This window comes from Centrocercus urophasianus, unplaced genomic scaffold (genome assembly GCF_019232065.1).
Source record: "Centrocercus urophasianus isolate 14NV4802_14NV808 unplaced genomic scaffold, USGS_Curo_1.0 seq_28, whole genome shotgun sequence".
NCBI lineage: Eukaryota > Metazoa > Chordata > Aves > Galliformes > Phasianidae > Centrocercus > Centrocercus urophasianus.
In genome coordinates, this window is record NW_024884844.1 from 11,021,635 (window position 1) to 11,042,306 (window position 20,672).

At 39.9% G+C, this 20,672-nt stretch overlaps 1 protein-coding gene across 9 annotated transcripts in view; it reads right to left on the reverse strand.

Moving 5' to 3' along the window:
• The window catches only part of GTDC1 (glycosyltransferase like domain containing 1), a 163,679-nt gene that overhangs the window by 15,885 nt on the left and 127,122 nt on the right, over window positions 1-20,672 (reverse strand). For all 9 annotated transcript variants that reach the window (XM_042827208.1, XM_042827212.1, XM_042827211.1 and 6 more), the window contains 2 exons: window positions 18,623-18,991; window positions 1,476-1,585 (listed from right to left, as the gene is read on the reverse strand). In XM_042827208.1, the coding sequence (XP_042683142.1) occupies window positions 1,476-1,585; window positions 18,623-18,991 (479 nt within the window). The remainder of the gene's footprint in view (window positions 1-1,475; window positions 1,586-18,622; window positions 18,992-20,672) is intronic.

The window sequence follows — 20,672 nt, forward strand, 5'->3', positions numbered from 1 at the left end:
TGTAAAAAATCTCTTAAATAGATTTTCAGCAAAGCATGTGCAACAGGTTTTATTGGTACTTGTTAGCAATGACCTGCATATGTCATTTGTATGAATATGGCCCTATCAAATGCATGGTGATGAGACACATTTCACCACGCTGCCCTTTATATAGACTCTATTTATATACGAGGATGAATGAATTGACAAGACAAGAGGTGCGGCATATAGATTTGATATACTAGCATAAATTTAGGATGATCTACATTATTCATAAGTACTGAAGCCACAAATGAGATATGTAACAACATCCAAAATGAGTGTCAATAGAATCTGTTCCCGCAGTGCACCATCGTATATTCCTATCTGTCACATATTCCTTAGAAATTTCTCCTTCTAAGAAATCTGGTGTGCTCAGTCTGGAAAGCAATGTTGCCTTGTGATCAGTGATAAGACCCGCTTGCAAAAACGGGCTTTCAGAAAACTATCTGAAAAGAAAGTGGACAGAAAGCACAAAGAACTTCCTACTACCAAATTATGGCTTATTTGTGCAATCCAGCCTGGCCACAGGTGGGGCCCAAAACATTATATGGATCCAATCCATTTTCCCAGTGTCTCACAAACAGCAAAATAAAATTAAAAGAATTGAAAATTAACAGACCAGGAGGTAACAGATAGTACAGAACTGACAAAAAGACAGATTTTTGCCTGGTCCCAAGTCCCATTCTGCATACTGAAGCAGCAGAGGGATACAAGTCTTCAATTTGGAAAACACAGATGACCTAAAACACCCTGTATTTCGGTTCATACATATGAATACACGTTTTTAAAAGTTTTAATTTACTGCATGCACACCCATAGCGGGATCTGATTGTTCTGTTTATCACCACAAGCTCTCAGACACGAAGCAGTGCGTACACAGAATAAACTCCATCTCTTTTGCAAACGGATAAAACTGTTTGCAGAGTCAGAAACCAAGGGAAGGATGGACTGTGCAAAAGAGTGGTAGAAAAATATTAATGATTAATGATCACTTTCACGCGAGACACAAACCAGAAGCTCTCGGACAACTTCTTAACCCCATGTTTGAAAGGAAACTAAGTGCTTTCACCTGCTAAAATCTCAGTCTGGGTTTCAGATGAGTGACCCAGGCTGAAATATTTTATTTCCGATCCGAACCACCCTATCACTTCCATCTATCTGGATGCTACGATAAATACGGACGTGCTAATAAATATTATAATAATAGCTATTTTATAATAATAAAAAATAAAGTTATAAATATGGTTTTGCACTGCTAAGGAGAATGAAAAATGCTTGCTGTCTCTAATCATTTTAATTGTGCAACCTATCAGTATTATTTAATACCCCAAGTAAAAACAATTAAAATAAGTTGTTTCCACTAACACGGCAAAATGCAGGAAAGATCCCCCCCTGAATTATCTATTTCACGGTAACTTTATGATAAAGATTTAAAAAACAGAAGTAAAAAGTACCTGGAACATCAGTGAAAGTCTCCCCAAGGACGGACACGTGAAAAGGTAGCTCCTGCTCCTTCAGTTTCAGCAGCACTTTAAAGAAAGTTTCAGGATCTTTGTCATGTTCCCTTGAAATAAACAGAACTTATCTCAGCATCACTTGTGTTTACTTCTGAAATTGTTTTCTGTTTACCAGAACAGTATTTATCTTCAGTTCTACTTCGAGTATAAATTCCCTCTTTGTTTATACAGCATGCTTGAATATTTTCCTCAACCCAGCACTCAGGAACAGAGCTGCTTCATGCGATGCTAGTGTCTCTTCCCTGTCCTCAAACAATGCAACATCACACTAGAGAAAGGATAAGGTGGGAAAAAGCCATGATCATTTCTAGTTTTTCCTTATGTATACAATCTTCTTTCCAGATTATGCTTATTCTTTATAGCAGATTGCATCCTTATCCTAAAGTACATTTCATATATATTTTTTTTTTCTCAGGAGTAACACATAACTAACAAACTTTTGCTAAAAAAATAGGATCTCCCCAACCAGAATGTCATGAATCTGTATACTGATGGAAAGCTCCTGATCCCTTTGGTGCTTCAGGTGAAAAAGAAAAGAAAGAAATAATAGAAGGCAAAACCAAATTTGGTTAATAACAAAGTGGAAAAAAACAATTTGTTCATCTACTGCCTTTACCAAGACAGTTAAATGGTTAAAAAGATAGCACAGATGATCTAAATCTCCAAAATTTGGTAGATTATATTAAAAACAAAATAAGATAGTTCCTCAAGCTAAGGTGAATATTACATACATCTCACATCTAATTATTCTACTTTAAATTACTGTATTTTAGACAGATGTGCGCCATATGCCTTTAAGATATTTTGGTTTTATTTATTATTTAGAAAACTCCACTGTTTTCCTTCCTGTGCTAAGGGAAAACCTACAGCTCAGTGGCCCTGATGTCTTTCTTCACAGACTGATTTTCCAGAGTGAATCTGTAGGTTTGTCACACCACTATATGAAAGATTAATAATTATATCGTTCAGGAAATCTGAAGCCAAATGACATCTGCAGCTCTACATGTGTTAATTTCTCATTCAGTCAATATTTTTGGTTTAGGGAATTAAAACAAATTAATCTTATAATTAATATGACTTTCCTAGGCGGCAAAAATTGTCAGGAGCCGGGAAGTTCTCTGAATCAGATGCATTTTTTTTCTAAAAGAAAGCCAGACAATAATTACTTTAAGAAGTTCTGCATCTCCCAGATTTGTTTTGTTCCAAATAATAAAGAGGAATGCAACAGCATAAGCTTCCTAATTTGTTTCACATCTGCAAACCAGGAGTCTTCACGGTGGTTCCAGTAAGTGGATAAGAGAGAATTCAGACAGAGAATTTCTTTTAGCTGCAAAAACACAAGAGCTGCTTGAAATGAGAGATCCACCTGTTTCTGGCAGGTAAGTTATCAGTCCAAGCCTATTCCCTGTTCTCTGATTGCCTCAGTTTCCCTTTCGGGCAGGTGCTCATGATGTGTGTAAGTGATCCTGAGGAGCACTGAGGCCCGCAGCTTCCCATTCACCATGGGCCCCGACAGACAGAGCTCACATGGATCCTTCCAAGCTTTTCACAGCCGCGCTATCGGCTTCTCAGTCACAAAAAGTCCTTCCAGAAAAGGAAATGCTTTCCCTCTCCCTTTCCAGAAGAGACCAGGGGTCCCAGAGGCAGCCAAAAGTGGAGGATGCTGTTGGAGCCACATTGTCAAGGAGCTGGCAGGAGAACGTGAAGCCTCGCGGCTCGGAGAAGCCACATAAGCTGCACATATTTAGGAAAACTGATAGGAATTGGAAGTTGCAGCTTTGTTTAATAGGTGGGGAGGAACAGAAGGAAAATTTGGCACCCAGAAAGAATGCTGAAAGAGGAAATGTTTCCTCTGCACTGGAGGCTTTCTTAAGGGTTTTCTGATGTAGGTGATCCTCCTTCCTCATCTCCTCTGAAATATCTGGCTTTTATAAAATACTCGGAGTTTTCAGTGACCCGTTTTGTGAACTTTGCCATCTTTTTCTCCCCAGCAGCTCATCCCATCCCTTCCTGTGACTTTTCCAAAGTGCAGCCGTTTCATTTTCACTCATTTCTGTTACAACCTAAAGCAAGCTTTTGGCATGTGCACCTACAGGTGGCAATGCCTTCTTACACCTGTACGTTAGCATAGATCCTGGTAGAAAGGACTAACTAACACAAGACCACCTCTTTACCACACCAAAGAGCGCTACGTTTCTTGGCTGACATGGAGAAAGCCATATACAATCCAGTCTGCCTTACTCAGCAACAACTGCTAAACACACCAGATTGTCATAGCAGTGATCGTGGAAAAAGATGAACACAATATGGAATGTCTGTTCTGTAAAGATCTGCTCAAAATGACGTGCACTTTTGGCTGCATCTGTTGCATTTTGGAGCTTTATTAAACAGTATTAATTATATATTCTCCATTTCCTTAGGAAGGACTGCAAAATATTATAGAAGCCTGATAAAAAAAAATTTCTTTCGAGATATTACCTTTTGGGGAAAATTAAACTAATTTGATTCCAGGGTCTGGCTTAGCTATTTAGTTTAGGTATTTGCAATGCTCTTGGATTTTTACTAGAAATGGTCTGCATCTGGTAAAGGAAAAGTAAGAACTGGGCATGGTATGAATGCAGTCCAAATTTCATCCTAAGAACATGAAAGCACCAGAATGGCCAAACTCCAGCTGCAAACTTCCACAAAGTGGACACAGGCACCATCTGCTTCCTGCTCACACCTACATTTGCATTTGAGTACAATGCTCTTGGAGTTGCTCAGTCTCCAGGTTTAAATACTGCACACTAACATCTTTTTTTAACCCAGAATTACTCAAAGCTTTTTAATTTTTCTGTCCCAAACACGTTTGAAGCGTAGCGGTCAGGGAGTGGGATCAGAGTTCATCCTGATTTATGGTAACTTTCCCTTATAAACCAAAAAAACTTTCAGGACTGTCCCCAGGTGAGCAATGGGAGGGCCATAGCATTACTACCCATCACTATCAAGCCTCTCTTATCTCCACCTTAGATTTTCTGTTTATAACATGGGTGTGATAGTACTACTTTTTCACCACAGAAGGACACTGTCAGGATTAATTGACGACTTGACATCCCTCTTTTCAGTCTAAAAGGATTTAAAACCACAGCCTCTTTGCGCTGCAGCGATGCACCTCTGTGCAATCAGTGGTGAAAGTCTTCAAAACACTCTTCTGCTTTTCAGGAAACCCCAGAGCTTTGCCCTTTGCTGGACCTGGAAGGAGAGTGCATACCAGACAGCTGAACCTGAGTTAATCCTTGCTGCTGCAGGACAACTACACCCTGACCAGTGATGGAAAATACATGGGGACAATAAAGAAATAAAAGGAATAACAGAATTTTATGCACTATTCTGTGCATATTCGTCTCTTGAATTTAAGTGAAATTTAGTATGAGACACAGGTGGTTTTCTGTGACTCGAGCTTACATTTTTAAGTATATGTAAACTTAAACTTGGTGACAATCCCAGTTATTTAGAATTTGGAGAAAGACACATACAGCAATGCAATTGGAAAGCAAAGAGTTGGGCAAGAGAGACAGAACTTGCTCTAAGCCACAAAATGAATGCAATGTATTAAAAAGAAATCCAGTTTAAAATCTGTGTAAGTCAGTCAGTAATATGAAAGTGCTGAGCCAGGGAGAAATTCTAAATATTTCAGGTAATGCTGCATGAAGGTTTGCAACAATTCTGGTCCTGTCATCTCCCAAGATGGGCCACAGTCTGAAAGGGTTGCAAATGAGCTCAGCTAAATGCAATATTAAAAAGCTTGATCTTAATCTTCTTAAGACATTTAGCATGGCCGATTTGCAGTATTTCAGTGGTAGAGAATTCAAAACGGTGAAGGGCACACAGTAATATTTCACTTCAGACAGTGCTTGAAAGCCAAGCAATTCAAAACATTTCTTACACAACAGTAAGTAGAACACACTGAGAGTCCAGAGAGGAACAGCAGCATTAGTTCCAAGGCACAGAGGAGCAACCTATGGTAAGCATCAGGTAAGGAACCCACCTTCCAACCTGTGTGCATCTCCTGTTGCCTGCTAACTTCATAAAATCTCTTGAATGTCAGACAGGCAAAGGTGAGAAGTGGCATTACTAAAACAAGTAAAAAATCTTCAGAAGTAAAAGTAGCATTTTAGCACTTTTCTAAAATATACAGCAAGAGGTGAAACACATTCCTGGCTATATGCAGTTATTGACAGAAAATGGCTCACAGAAGAGGCTGCTAAAGAATTCTTCATTATTTATGAGGTTGGGCAGCATTTCTGGAGACAGAGAAAAGAAATAGGAAAAGGGAGAAGGTTGGGAAGAAAGGAAAGAATACAGAAGAGTCAGGCTCTGATGGAAATAGAAGCTGCCGAGAGCATTTGAGAGCACTATCAGTGGCAGAGAAAAGGTCAGAAAAATATCAGTAAAGATATAAATTAGGAAGCAAAAATAAAACTGCACATTAATTAAAGGAGAAGAATGGAACAGAAGGAATCAAAAGAGGAAAGACATTCAGCAATGTTAGAAGAGAAGCATGGTGCAAAGAGGATGGAGAACAAAAGAATCAAGGACGAGAAGGTAGAAAACCCACGCAACCCATTGAAAAACTTCAAATTTCTGAGACAATGAAGGAGAAGAACAACAGGGGCTGCTGAGAGCGGGGGAGGGGGGGCAGCAAGGCAAGCAGAGCCAGAAGCTGGAAGGTGCCCTTATCCCAGTAATGTTCTTTCTTGGGGTGATAAAAGCAGGAACTTGAGGTTCTCTACCTGTTTGGCTGACACACTGCAGACCTGGGGAAGGCGATGGAGGATGCCATGGGCTGATAGGAGGACTTGTATGACAACAGCCTCCTGCTGACCCTCTATCTCATTCTCAAGAAAAAAAGGGCAGCACATGAAGAAGTGGGGCAGCCCTGAAATGCACACTCTGCTGAACTAGAAATGGGGCTTCACGCCAAAACTAACCTAGAGAAAAACGATCAGTGATTTAAGACTGAACTGCACTATTTACTAGAATACGCCTTGATATTTTGCATTACATTCTGAGGTCAGTAAAATTTGAATCTAGGCTAATTATAATCCAATAATGTTAGAAAGCAACAGTGTAGTTACAAGGAAAGCAGCATGGCCTTCAGAACAGAGAATTACAGAGTTCTGGTCTTTTCCTGACACTGATTTCCCACGAGAGCGCTCTGCCCAGGTTTCCTCATCTGTACGATGCAGCTTTACAGGAGCTTTCATCTCCAGAAGTGTGCTGAGGGTCAGAGTCAGTAAATACTTCTGGAAGACAATATTCTTCCTAAAGTGAGAGGACTTGTATTACAAGCCTATTCAGCATACAGATGAAATACATGTAAATAATTATTTTCATGGCGAGCAGATTTTCCTCAATCAAATGATTCTAGTTATACATTTTCTATGTTGATGTTAAAAAAAGGAGAAAAAAAAAAAATTAAGAAATTTTCATAGCAAATTTCTGGTAACAATGCTCCTGATAACTGCAAAAGAGGAAATATTACTGTCCAGAAAAGAGCTGTTAGGAAAGAAATGGGGGAAAAAGAAATAACTATGGGAATGCAAATATGAAGGAAAAGTTAATTGCTTTCCATTTATTCAATTTATCACGTATTTTTTTCCATCTTTTTACATCTCCAATGTAAGGTACAGTGTAAATATGTAGTTAGGTCCAATGAGTTTTCTTCTTCAGCTGATATGCTTACAAAATGTCTCTGCTGTAATTGTGCCTCTAAACATTGTCTGGCATCATCAGCATCAAAAGTTACCGCAACATCTAATACCCCCTCAGTTAACAGAAAATGGAGTCAGCTAGAAGAAAATGCTTTTGTGTAAGCATAAATGATAAAAAAAAAGAAAAAAAAAAAAAAAAAAAGATGCTGAAAAATAAATTCCAGGCAGCAATTTGGAGGTCCTGCAAGTAAAAAAGGCCCTGATGCTCACCTGTGCTTGCAAAACACCTGTGCACACCAAGGGATTCAATGCTGGCAGGGCACAGGCACAAAGCAGCTGAACACTACTGGCAAACACTGTGTTTTATTTTCAACTGTAGCCCATGACTTATTTACAGTGAGGAGTGTGTATTTTACCTCCTGTTTTTTGTTGTTTTTTTTTTTTAAATTGCTGGTCTGAGAAAAATGGGTGGCATTTTGCTTTACGCTGGAAAAGCATTTTCTCCTATCTTGCATTATCTCGAGGAGATTCATAAAAAAAGAACCTTGGGAGTTTATTGTTTAGATTCTTCTTCTTCTCCCCTCACAATTCATGAAGAGAAATCTCAAAATAAAATATTACGCATTCTCCACCCAAAGAAACCTCAGGATCACCATCAGTCATTGAGCCTCCTGCTTATTTCCTAAAGAGAGATTAACCTTTGGAGACAAAGACCGCTCTTTGGTCTCAGTTCCATTGGTGTAAAAATCAATGCACTTTTATTCAGATGCCTTTCTTTCAGTTCTTTTACTCCAATTTAGTTAAGTTAGCTTTTCACAAGTGCAGGATTTAGATGAAAACCATTTCTGTTGCATTTGCCATGGAATCCACTAACTGCTATGGACCACCTCAACTAGTTTATTTAAAAAAAATAGAAATGAACTTCCTTTTGTGTTCCAAAGGTAATATGACAAATGGTTCCCTGTTGTTGGGACTCACAGTAAGCAAGATAAAGAATGTGAGTGATGCTGACAGCCCTGATAATCATACCTAGTATACACCATTTTAATTCCACACACTATACAAATCATGCCGCAGTAATAATAGATGGCTACGAATATGATAGTAAGTGGCTAAGAATTTTCTCAGGCGGTTCATTGGAAGAACAGAAGAATCTAACATAAGTCACTGTGTGAAAAATACTCTCTTACACATTTGCCTGATATTGGAAAATCCACCATACTGAACCCTGGGGAACAACTCTGTCCATTCCTCTCTAATGTTCAAAGTGAACTCATATCACCAAACTACGACTTACTGAATAATCTCCCAAAAGCTCTGTCTGGGTCAAAACCGAGTCCTGGTCACTAATGACTACTATGAGGGGAGTGAGAACATTTACCAAAGATAACTCTTGCTTCTTGGATTTGTGAAGCTGCCCTCTGCAAGGATGGAGCTCCTAAGAAGGAACTCTTTTGGCAAGAAGACCAAGGTTTGAAACTCATTAGTGAAAGAGATTAACACAACTACACATCTCACAGCTTTCAGAACAAGGAATGAGCTCATTTCATCAAGTCAAGATTTCACACAACTGCAAGCAACAAAAAGCGGAGATTAGAGAAGACAAAGGGAGAAAGGAAAGATGAAAAGGAGAAGAGGAAAGTGAGGAGGAAAAGAAGAGAGTGAGAGAAGAAAATCACATATTGCAGTGCAGTAAGAAGAAATTAATTACAAAGAGTTTTGAGGGAAGAAGCAGAATAAACATAACCCCCCATTACTGGTGAAAGTAAAGAAGAATATTAGATCATTGGCTGACGAACAACTTGATTTTTGTCTCTCAGAAGGTGTTTGCATGCTTTGGTGATGGGTGCTGCATATTACAAAGGGAGCTGGTGGCTCTGTCTGCTAAGTTCGCCCCGGACTTATTACAAAACCTTTTCTGTCCTTGTTTATGATGTTTCCCAGGACTGAAACTATCTTGGATTATGATCTTCCAGAAAAAATGCTGCCAAAAATTTTCCAGAACAGCCAAAGAACAAGATTTAAAAGTCCCACTACCTAATGCAACTGCAGCGCATATCTTGCATACATTACATTTCAAAGAAGCCTCTGTTCTATGCATTCAAGCCTCGTTTTCTCTTTGAGCAAGAACTGAATATATGAATGGGTTTGATTTTATGTCAAAGAATTGCTTTTTATTGCCCTTGTGAAGATCTTCCTAAAAATATCCACATTTTGGACACATCTCAGATCAGTCAGGCTGCTGAAACCCAGGCAGAATCTAACATCTGAACTGAAAACACAGAGCTTGTCTTCACTTTCACAGATTCCTCTCCTGGACTCAGAATAACATCATCGGACTTCTCAGAATAAAGAATTAGTTTGTATGCATTAAGAATACAAAATCACAAGAAAAAGAGGAAGATTTCCTAAGAAAAAGACAATGGTAGAAGATCGGGGATGAAGAGGCAGAAAGTGCTAATGGTAAAGTGTGCTTTTCTAGTTTGACTTAAAACTCTCAGAAGTGAACCACAAAAAACAAAAGGAATGAATAAGATCCAATCTATTTTACCAGCTCTACAAAAATAGCACAGCTGAGTAAAGATAGAAAGGGTGGGAGACAAAAAGATGTAAGACCAGGTCTGATCTTATAAGGAAGAAGGTAACAAACTGATTAAGAAAATTAATGGGAGAGATCAAGAGGGCAACGCAGTAAGGTTGGACAACGAGACTTACGAGCGAGCAGGAATCAAATAGGACAGTACCATGTGAAGGTAGGGAGAGTGATGGCAACTTCTAGACAAGAGAAATGGTGAGAAATTGTGGGAGAGGAAAATGAGATTTGCTGCAAATAGGAATAGAAAGGAGGACATGCCTGTGGAATGGAGCCTGGAAAAGAGAAAAGGAAGATGTCTGAAAGAGAAAGGTCAAGATGACTTTGGGAGAAAGGGACAGAAAGATGATTTAATGGCAACAGGTGGAAGAGTGTAAGCCCTCTTCCTTCACAGCCATTAAAGGACTCCTTCATCCCACCAGTACGCATGCGTTCCTGCTAAAAGAACTGGGTTTTGCAGTTGCTCGGAGAAGAAAGACATCATAAGAGGGCAGAGACAAGCTTACTGGAGCTTTTGTGTCAAACCGAGGTACACTGATCCCAGGCATTTAAGTTCTCAATTTTTCCAGTCCTATGTTTAAGTCAAGATCATCTTTTCAGTCATGGCTGAAACACTTGTCACGAGAGCCTTCAGAGGACAGCACTGAAGTGGCTGCACTATGAGCAGCTGGGTAGGACAGAGGAAACAAAGAAGTAAGGTTTCCAGATATGACATTTGAAGTAGAATCTTGATGCTGTTTGCCTTCTACTTTAAAATGCAAAAGCATCCCCTGTAGCAGAAGAGCACTCACAGGGCTCGATTTTTGCTTCTGGGGCAGATAACACTGCTTTTACAATTGCTTACTGCTCTCACTATGTGCACCCCAGGTAGGATGTGCTTTAACCTCGGCTTTATGGGAGTGGAAAAAGGGTTGACACCAAATTTCTCCACACGTAATAAGGAGCAAAACAGGGCCGCAGAGCTTGAACAGCGAAAAGAAAGCACAGTGCTTAGTAGAAGTGAAAGAACTGAATGTATTTGGGGGAGCAGTGAGTAAAAAAGAAACTTTTATTTTAATACGATTCTTTTTCAGCCTATTAAGTTCTCCAATATCAGAACGAAGTCTGCTAAAAGTTAGTAAATAAAGGCTTTCTGGAGAGCTTTATTAAATCACTTATGACTTATCAAGTTAAAACTCCCACTCGGATATCTTAATAAAACTTTCAGAGAATATATTTAATTTTACTGGAAACCAGAAACCGATTGCTAACCACAGGAGTTACTGTGTGCTACATCACTGAACAGCTTTCCGTAAATAGAATATTTACCAACAACTTGGATTTAGTTCTCTAAAGTTTCGGTTTCTGAAGGTCAAATAACTATGTAACTGCTTAATAAAGAAGCAAAGAAGTACCTCTAAATATCTCCAAGCTCTGATGGGCTTATATGCTGCTCCTTAGGTGAGGTATTAGCAAAGCTTATTTATTTTCATTTCCAAGGCTTTTATTTGCTCACTCCCTTGTGGTAAAGCTGATTTCCATGATGATTCCCTTCTTAATTTTAATACCCTTTTTACTCATCATATAGACATAAGAATTTTCCATAAAATAATGAAACCCTTCCAAAGGAAATGAAGACAACTAGGAAAGTAAACTACATCTTACTTTTTTTTTTCCTTCCCCCAATTAATTGATCCACTGTCATATGCATATATGAAAGATTTTTTTTAATGAAAGGAAAATAAGGTTAATTAACATAAAACCCCTCACTCCTTGAGATGTTGAATTTTGAATTTTATCCATGCTGCCTTAAGTGCCTTGATTTCCCAGTAATGACCTAGTTCTCCTAATGAGTAACATTAACCCCTGGCTGTAGCTGTCCAGGACTTAATTGTCAACTGGAGCTGAAATAGGAGAGTTTGCCGATCAGCAGGTATGTGGTATATTAACTCATGTCATTTCAGACCCTAATAAATAAATCTGTTGCTAAGGCAACAGGAACATCACTTTTTTTTTTTTTTTTTTTTCCCCCCTTTTTTAAAGGAAACTGCCGTTCACACCGAGCTTTTTAAAAAGGAAATTAACTACATGTAACCATAATTAGAAGAAACATCGTTTCCCATCTGAGAAACATATCTACATTAATGAAAAAAGGCATTCAAAAAGAGGACTGCTTTCTACTGTGACCGGAGTAACTGAAATGATTTCCCTCAAGTGAAGGAATGCAATTTGAAGCACACATCTGAGTGAAAACAGATCACAAAATATTTTAGCTTTTTGTATTTCTGAGATAGTTCTCTGCTTTATTACACTGCTGATACCAAATGAGCAAAATGCTTCAGCTACTAATCAGCAGCCTGGGCAATTGAAACCAGATGAGAAAAAACACCACTCAAAATCTAACACCTTCACTACCGTCTGTGTATCTTCCAATATGATTGGCAGAAACACAATCTTCTGCAAGGATAAAAAACGCTCCACCACCAACTCATCAGACTTATCGGCTAATGAAAATTTAAGTACCTGATTTAAACACAGATGCCACTGCTCCTCTCTGTCCCACGGCCACAGCTACATGAAACTTGAATGGGAAAAGCAAGAGGAGACTGGCGTAGTCATCAGAGCTGGGCAAGAACACATCACAAAAGGCACATGTGATTTGGGTATTTGCTTTCTGCCTTAGTTTCTCCACCTGCAAGATCAGACTCTGAACACTGTGGTTTCAGAATACTCGATCTGAAGTGTTACAAAAAGGCAAACTCCATGTATGTGCAAGCAGTAAAGCTGCAAGTGATGCTCACTACAGGAGCAGGATTTTCACAATTGAGACATCTCTACGATATGGTGAAAATTTCTGCAACCTCTCAGAAACAAGGATTAAGGAATAGTGCATCTTCCACTGAAACGATTCAATATCCCAAATTCCTGGCTGCTGGAAGAAGTCTCAAGATTAGATTTCACCAACGAATGAACGATGAAATAAGACAAATACTTCCAAACTCCCCTTCCAGTTTGCATTTAAATCTGAATTTCACAGAGTATTCCATCAACTTTCTAGTCCACTCTCCAAAATAAACTAATATCTCCTCTCAAACATAACTCTGGATTGCATGGAAAAGAAGTCAGACTCTTATTTTTGCCTCAGATGTTCAAGAAGTCAAGGTGTCAGCTTCTACTTAATCAGACAAACCTACACACACATTCATGGCAATTGGACATTTGTCATCTGTACGGCACTTTTGGTGAACAATTTTCTTTGGGAGTATTGGATAACTTTCCTTACATGCTTCTAAAAAGTATCCATTTTAAAACTGTTACTGTACGTCCTGTGGGCTTTTTATCATATCTGGTACCTTTTAGTTCGGGCTGTATAAACACTTGCGTTTTAAGCCTTTGCTTTCAGTCTGTCTTATCTACCCCACACTTTCACCTTTTAGGATTACATTTGCCAGAATCGGTTGCTTTTCAGAGATGAAGTTTTCCTGTAGCCACTCAATCCCCACTTAGCACAAAGCCAGAGCCCAGTTCTCTGCTATTTCCTCATACAAGGTGGCAGAGAAGCACAAACCTGCTGAGATTTCCCTGAAATGGAGGATTTTGTGGGTGACGCAAGCAGGATACTTCTGAAAATGATCGACCTCTGTCTTCCTTACGTGATGCTGCATGTGTAGCCATCTGGAAAGGAAAAGCAACCAACCCCTACAGTTCTGTGATTCTGCTGGGGATGCCCATTGAGGCTAAAAACAGCTTTGAGTACTCAAAGGCGATTTCGAGGTGGAGCACTTTCATCTTCTGCTGCCTTTCTACACCTGAATTCCTGGTGGGATAAATTTATTCTGCAGTGTGAGCAAAATATGACTTGGGTATAGATTCACTGTGTATTAAAGAAACTGCGTTCTCGAGAGTCTGTGTATTAAACACTTCTGAATTCTGAATTCCCATTAAAGCTGAACACATGAACTACACAAATTCTGTATGGCACTGCTGAGATGAAAAGTCACGAGGTGCTACAATTAAAAATATGCCCTCATAGGCTCCTCTTCTTTGCAGTTTGCAGGGGGCTTGTGCTCAGCTCGCTGATTCATCACTGTCACCTCCCAGAAGAAAGTAAGCTGGCTGTACTATCAGAGACACACTTCTGAGCAAAGGTCCTTGGGGTGGGCAGCCATGTGGCAGTGCAGTGATGGGCACACGGTGCACACAAAACAAGCTTTTCTCCACAGACTCCTTTCTTAAGCTCTTTGGGTTCAGTGATGCTCCACATTCAAACCAGGCAGTGGGGCAGGGCGCTATCTCTGCGCACACCGTTTTCCCTTAGACCAGAAATCTGCAGATAAATTTCCGCAATCTGGGTTTTTTTTCTCTTCTGCATTTCCTCATCGTGACTTCCACTGCAGTTCCTCATGCTCCTGTATCTCCTTCCCCACGCTCTTGTCACACACAGTTACGTACAACGTGAGATAATGGGTTTATCTGATTTTTCACAAGAATTGATAAGAGCTATTTGTTTGCGTGTGTGTGTAAATTCTCGCTGATTCCACGTGTGATCTTTTATCGCACCCATGCAATTAGGGGAAGAAGAATTGATTTCTGACAACTTTCCGTTATCGAGATGATACAGCACAGGCAGGGAAGAAAGAAAGAACATGAGGCCCTTGAATTAAAAGAAACACTGCAGGTCTTCTCCATGAAAGAAAGGAGTAAAGAGCCCAGAATTTTACAGTAATACATTCAGCATGTGGCATCTGCACGATGTGGGCTATGGTTTGGGGTGCAGTGGGTTTGCAACTTTGCACATTCACTGCCACACTCAAACGCAATATGAGAGGAGGAACAAGCTGGCGTAGCCTCAGTTACAGCAAAAGCTTTGGCAGGTGCCCCTGGCCTTGCTGGCGGGCAGCAAGAGGGAATAATGCAAGCACATAAATGCTTGCGTGCAAATTTTGTGGTGAGAAAGGATTGTGCCACACCAGTGACCACCATCACCTCCACATGCACTGAGAGCGCACATTATTACCTTGGAAAGAGAACCTGTGAGACAGTAGACGGTGCTGATCAAATCTGGGGACTTTGTCCATTGATCATCGCAATTTTGCTGTCTGTTTCCACCAAAGCACATTTACACGGAGGGAAAACTAATTCTTTGGCAGAGCCGCTGTCACAGAGAGACGCTCGGAAACCATCACAGCCTTTTATCCAGACCTCTGGCTATAAGTCATTTCTATTAACACTGCCTTGCTATAGATGTTTATAACAAAACATTAAAGACTTGGTGAGAAAGGAGAAAACAAATTACTCTGCAGAGAACCTAGCAACTCTGCTAAAATACTGTCAGTTATTTATCTGCTGTCAGCAGAGGTTGCACACTGTAATCCTTGACAGGCTCGGATTCGGGAAGAATGAAGAGAAGGGGCAGGGATTGCAGTTGAGGGCCTGTTCTCATGCAAAGGCATTTTAACACAGAGTTAAAGCGAGAACACAGATCCGAGAAACGCCGCTCTGGGTTTCAGCTGTCTCCCCACAGGCAGGGGCCACCCGCGGCCAGGCCTGGGAGGTCGGCACCTCCTCTCCTCCAACAGCACAGCTCAGAGTTATTTTTCACAGTTCAGCCGAAGGTGAATTTTTTGTTAGATGAAGGGGAATTCAGAAGCATAAAAATCTTCCTTTTTTTTTTTTTTTTTTTTAAATGAAAAGCACATGTAAATCAGCAGCGTGGACAATGGCGTAGCTCGGTGTTGTTGTACAGGATGGGGTCTGTGAGAGCTCTGTGCTGGAACACCAGCAGGCAGGATGCCACTGCCAACGTCTCACACATAAAAACCCCTTCACACATTACAACACTTGACTACAATGTGCCCGCTGTGCCAACAAGCTCGGGCCAGGCCCAAGAAGGGGACACTTCTCCTTGCCATCACATCAGTCAGTCACCCAATGGGCTCTCCTCGCCCATGAGAACATATTTTTGGGGCCCTGCTACTGCACCTCACTTCTACCTGGGTCCCCAATCAGGGGAACGGTTGGGATCTTCATTCTCTCATCCATATTCACCAACTAAAAACAAACTGTATTTTTACGAGCAAGTTAACGTAAATCTGTTGATAAGCATCCTAACACTAAAGGGTAGGAGCTCAGCCCGGAACATTTGCATGCAGCCTCCCCACACAAACACAGGCACTTTCCATTTCCATCGCAGAGCCTTGCTGCGCTGGAACTCTAATGGGCTTAGAACAGTAAATTTTGAAGAAACTGATTGCTGCCCCTGTAGCTAGTAAATGCCTGCCTGGACCCAGTGGCATTTGAAAAAAGTGTTTTATCATAAAATTATCCCAGCAGAGTCCATTCTGCAAGATAACATCATCATCATCATCATCATCAGTACTGCACGCAGGACCCAACAGCTCTGGCACAATATTGCCAGTCATTTATCTGTTGTCAGCACAGGTTACACACTGTAATCCTTGACTGCCTCGGAATTAGAATGTCTTTGATGTCCCCACAAGAGTTTTTTGCCCGAAGGCTTTACCAATGCTCGGCGGCTCAGTGTTTATTCCTCGTAATCTTCCTCTCATCTCCAGGCTAGCAGTGACAGATGGTTATGGGCACACAATAGTATTAAGAGTTTGATATTTTTTTTTTTTTTATGCTGTGCTCTCTGTACAACAAATAGCTATCAGACGCGGGCCAGAGAGCTGACATGGCTCGCTTAGGTAATGGCAAACAAACAGCTCGGGTTGATGCTTTCTGTCATTTTCCCTGCTAACCCTGCTTGTTTTCATTGTGTACTCTCAAAGGTAAACTATATTAACCTTATAGACTGTTATTAAAAAGATATATCTATATGAGCATAAAGTGCTTTTCTTTTCTCTTTTTCTTACTCTTTTGATTATGAAAGTAATACTGCTGACATATTGAACAAATATCGAATGTCAACATAAATTTTTAGTGTGTGATAATATTCCCCTTCATATAGCTGTGTGTCAGGCGGGAACCCGTGGATGATGCATAGCAGTAAATAACCCAAACAAAATTAGTTCTCTTGTCAGCTTCTACCATGTATGTCCCCAGGCATCAGTAAAATTGACTGCACGCTAGATTTTCAAAATTAGCCCTAATGTTAGCTGTGTGTCTGGCAACCTCCAAGTTTCCAATGTTCTACTATATTACCCGTAAGGATGAATGTGTTACTTTTATATTTTGGCATTTGCTCTTGCTGATGCGGCTTTTTTTTTTTTTTTTTCTTCTCCAAATTAAAAATAATTTAGCTTTAACAATAACTATGTGCACAGACACAAAGCCGCATCTCTTTAAGCAACTAACTTTAGGCAATTAAATTAAATTAAAGCAAAAATATACACAGAAAGAAAAGGAATTATTCAATTTAATATTGTTGATTTTATTACTTAGCTTTGTGCTGTTTTGTGCAAACTACTGAATAATATGGAAAATATTTTCCTTTCCTCGTCTGCTTTTGAATGCAACATTTGGAACAATTTAGGTTAGTGTTCAAAATGAAGAAAACAGCTCAGCATCGTAAAACTTTTTATAACTGACCATCTTAAAAATACGCATTTGGAAAAGACAGCCTTAAGTGAATGGGGATAACACTCTTCACAAAATAAAAATGACACTAAGCTTCATGTGCTTTCCACACCAAATGAAAACGTGCAGCATCTCTCACTTCAACGCACTAAATTTTAAAACAACCTATGAGAACACAGAGCAGAGTTAGCAGCAAGACACGATTAAAAATCAATGTGGCTCCCCCAGAAAAGCTGCGTCGGAAGTGTGAAGTTGATTAAACAAATCCAAAGACAGATTCCACATCAACTTCCAATCCCTAAATTTTATGTTCAGACATTTAGAGTCAAAGATGAAAATCCCTTTAGGTACCAGATGCTGCAGATCATCTGGGAGAGCTTCTGGAGTTTTAATGTGCTGGAAGTCAAATCCTCTGCAAAGGCGATTTGCCCTGTCGGTGTGGTGTACTTATTGCTTCACCTGAAAACAGTTGCTCTCAGAAAATCTGACCTACTGATCGACCCAGCATCTCTGCAATAAACAGACTATAATCTGTGGATGAAGTGAACTCTAATCAGGCCACATGCAGATTAAACGAACTGCGAGGAATAAAAACTAGATTAAAATGTTCGTGCCCAATACCGGAAGATTATCGGGACATTTTACCTCTTTAAATCCTAATTTATGTGGGAGTCAAGCTGAAGTTTATATGTTTTTAGCGATTATATGGCATAGTAGATTTTCGTCAGTTCAGAGAAGATTCAGAGATCAGGTAGATATTTGTGTCAGCGGGTGGAAATGTAGTGCCTCACTGTTAATGCAGTCAAAGGCACTTCCTATGTATGTGATGCTGAAAGGCTGTTCTTAAAATGTGGATAGAGGGTTCACATCAGCTGTCCAGTGTGACCATGGATCTTCACACTTAATCACCTGCACTAAAGTAATTAAGATAATTTAAATAACATTAGGCATTGTCATCGGTACATTGCTTCGTACAAAAAGTGTGTTGCCACAATTCAGCTTTACCACTTCAGCAGCAGTGGTACCTTTTTCCTGGGCAAAAAAGAGGAATCATTAGCACGAATGGTTAAAGTCTAGTTAGCGTGACTGAATGTATATTCAAATTAATTATTTTGAATAATCAGATGCCAGTGATGTGTTTTTTTCCTGCAAGCCTGTGTGTAAAGTCAGTTTGTATTTAGAAAATTATTCTATACTTGACAGTCAAGTCACAGAAACAGTATCAAGCTAAATTCATAAATCTTTTGAAGGTATAGTATTTTGATTTGTTCACCACTTACCACCTGTGAGGCCAGGCAACATGTAAAGGTCTCTGCTGATAGTCCATTCCACTCCAGATATTACAGAGGTTAAAAGTCACATGTTGCTTATCTTCTTCTTGACAAGGATTTGTACTTTCTGTTGCTTCAGACTTGTTCAATTTCTCTGCTGCTGTTAATGGGGAATGCAGTTCCTCATGCTGTGTGGTACAAAGTCCAGGCTGTGCTTCACAAAGTCCAGACTCACGACACGCGTTGCTGTTTTTCATTAAACCTCCCAAAGCTCTGCTCTTCTGCTGCCCAGGCAGGCCCTCGTGTTGATAAGAATCTCCATTTCTTTTAACACCAATTATGTTTTCCAAATGGGCAAGCTTATGTTCTGGCATGAACCTGTTAGCAAAAGGAAGAGAAAAATCTATATAGTGTTTACACTGGATTGCTTGACATTTTTTAATTAATTAATATTAAATGAAAAGAAAAAACAGTTGGTATTGTACTTCCATCCAAGCAGCAACTCCACTCAGTAACGCATTGCATATACATCTTAGAGAATATGGTGCCTGTGAAACCTCCACTGGCTGGGGATCCAAAAGTCTCTGAACTACAACACTGCTAACATCACAGCCTGGGAGATCAAAACTACTTCCCTACTAAAATAAAATTAAGGGAACATCTCTGGGAAGTAAAAAGGCAATTTCTGTTATTTTAGCCAGTGAAGCCTTGGCACTTTTGCTCAGACTACAGCTCAGAGTGCTAATAAATGCCAAACGCAGTGGTGTAATGACTTAACATGAGTCTTGTCTATGCCTAAGCTGACACCAGCAAGTGCCTTCATCACAGCTAAGTGAAAGCTAATACAGAAAAAAGATACACTGTCTAATAACATGGACCATACAGATTCCTGTGGCATGGAAACAGGGATTTTATCCAACTATCCTTTCCTGACTTCTGTAACGATCACCTGAGAAGACAAATCAAAACTTAGAAATCCCTTCGAACGACAGGATGCATTTGCACAGAACTGAACTCCTTTTGTAATACCTCAAATGCAACAGCACAGATCTACTTCATCATTTGAATTAAAGTAGAGATGGATGAATCGTGGTCCTTGCTCAGGAAACACTCAAGTGAAGCTCCTCCATGCAAACACAACTCTTCTAAATGAACATAAAGAGAACTACACGCGTTGCCATCACGGGATGCTCACTCCAAATGTCTGTCTGTACCTCAAGTTAATTTACTCAAATATTATTTACTTACATGCCCTTCAGTGTGATTATGGCTCTTCCAGATAAGCAGAGACATTTAAATTTTCTGTTTCCTTTTAATTTCCAAATGTTTACACACTATAGCCTGTTTATTGAAGTGTTTACTAAAGCGAACACTTGCTCCATTTTATCAACCTCCTCCACAGTTCTTCAGAGTTTTGCTCGATCACAGCAAGAGCTCCTTTCTGAGCTGTGAACAAACTGTTTGTCAAAACAAATACACTTAAATGCTGGAATCACCCTGCCCTGCAACGGAACACCTCTGAACACACAGGCCCTCTTCTTTTGAAATTACTACCAACATACAAACACACATACACTATATGAACTTCTTCTTCAAAAATCCTTAGATCCCCTTTCTTAAGTCAGCACGCTGTGTGACTATTCTGTGCAACGTGTATTCTTTGATTTGGGTTGCTGTTCCTTGGCCATTACTTTTATGTTTATCTATACAATGCTGCATTTTCAAGTCACTGACCACGCAACCTCTGAGATCCACCTTTTTCTCACTGCTCGCCATTCAGTAGCGGAGCTGCTCTGTAGATGCAGCCACAGCAGTTCAGCCACATTCAGTCATCTCTCACCCAAATCCATGATGCACTGGATATAGTTTACTGTTCCTAATAACATTTAAAGTAGATTTCTTAAAAGTTGTTTTGTAAACTGAAATCTGCACGTGCTGCTTATAACCCTTCCTGAGGTGATGCCTAAACTGGACCCTAGATACCAACTCGGTACGGCTGCCTATATTCCTATGTGCCTGGCTACTAAGCACATACACACTCTTAAAAGTTAGGTCATGA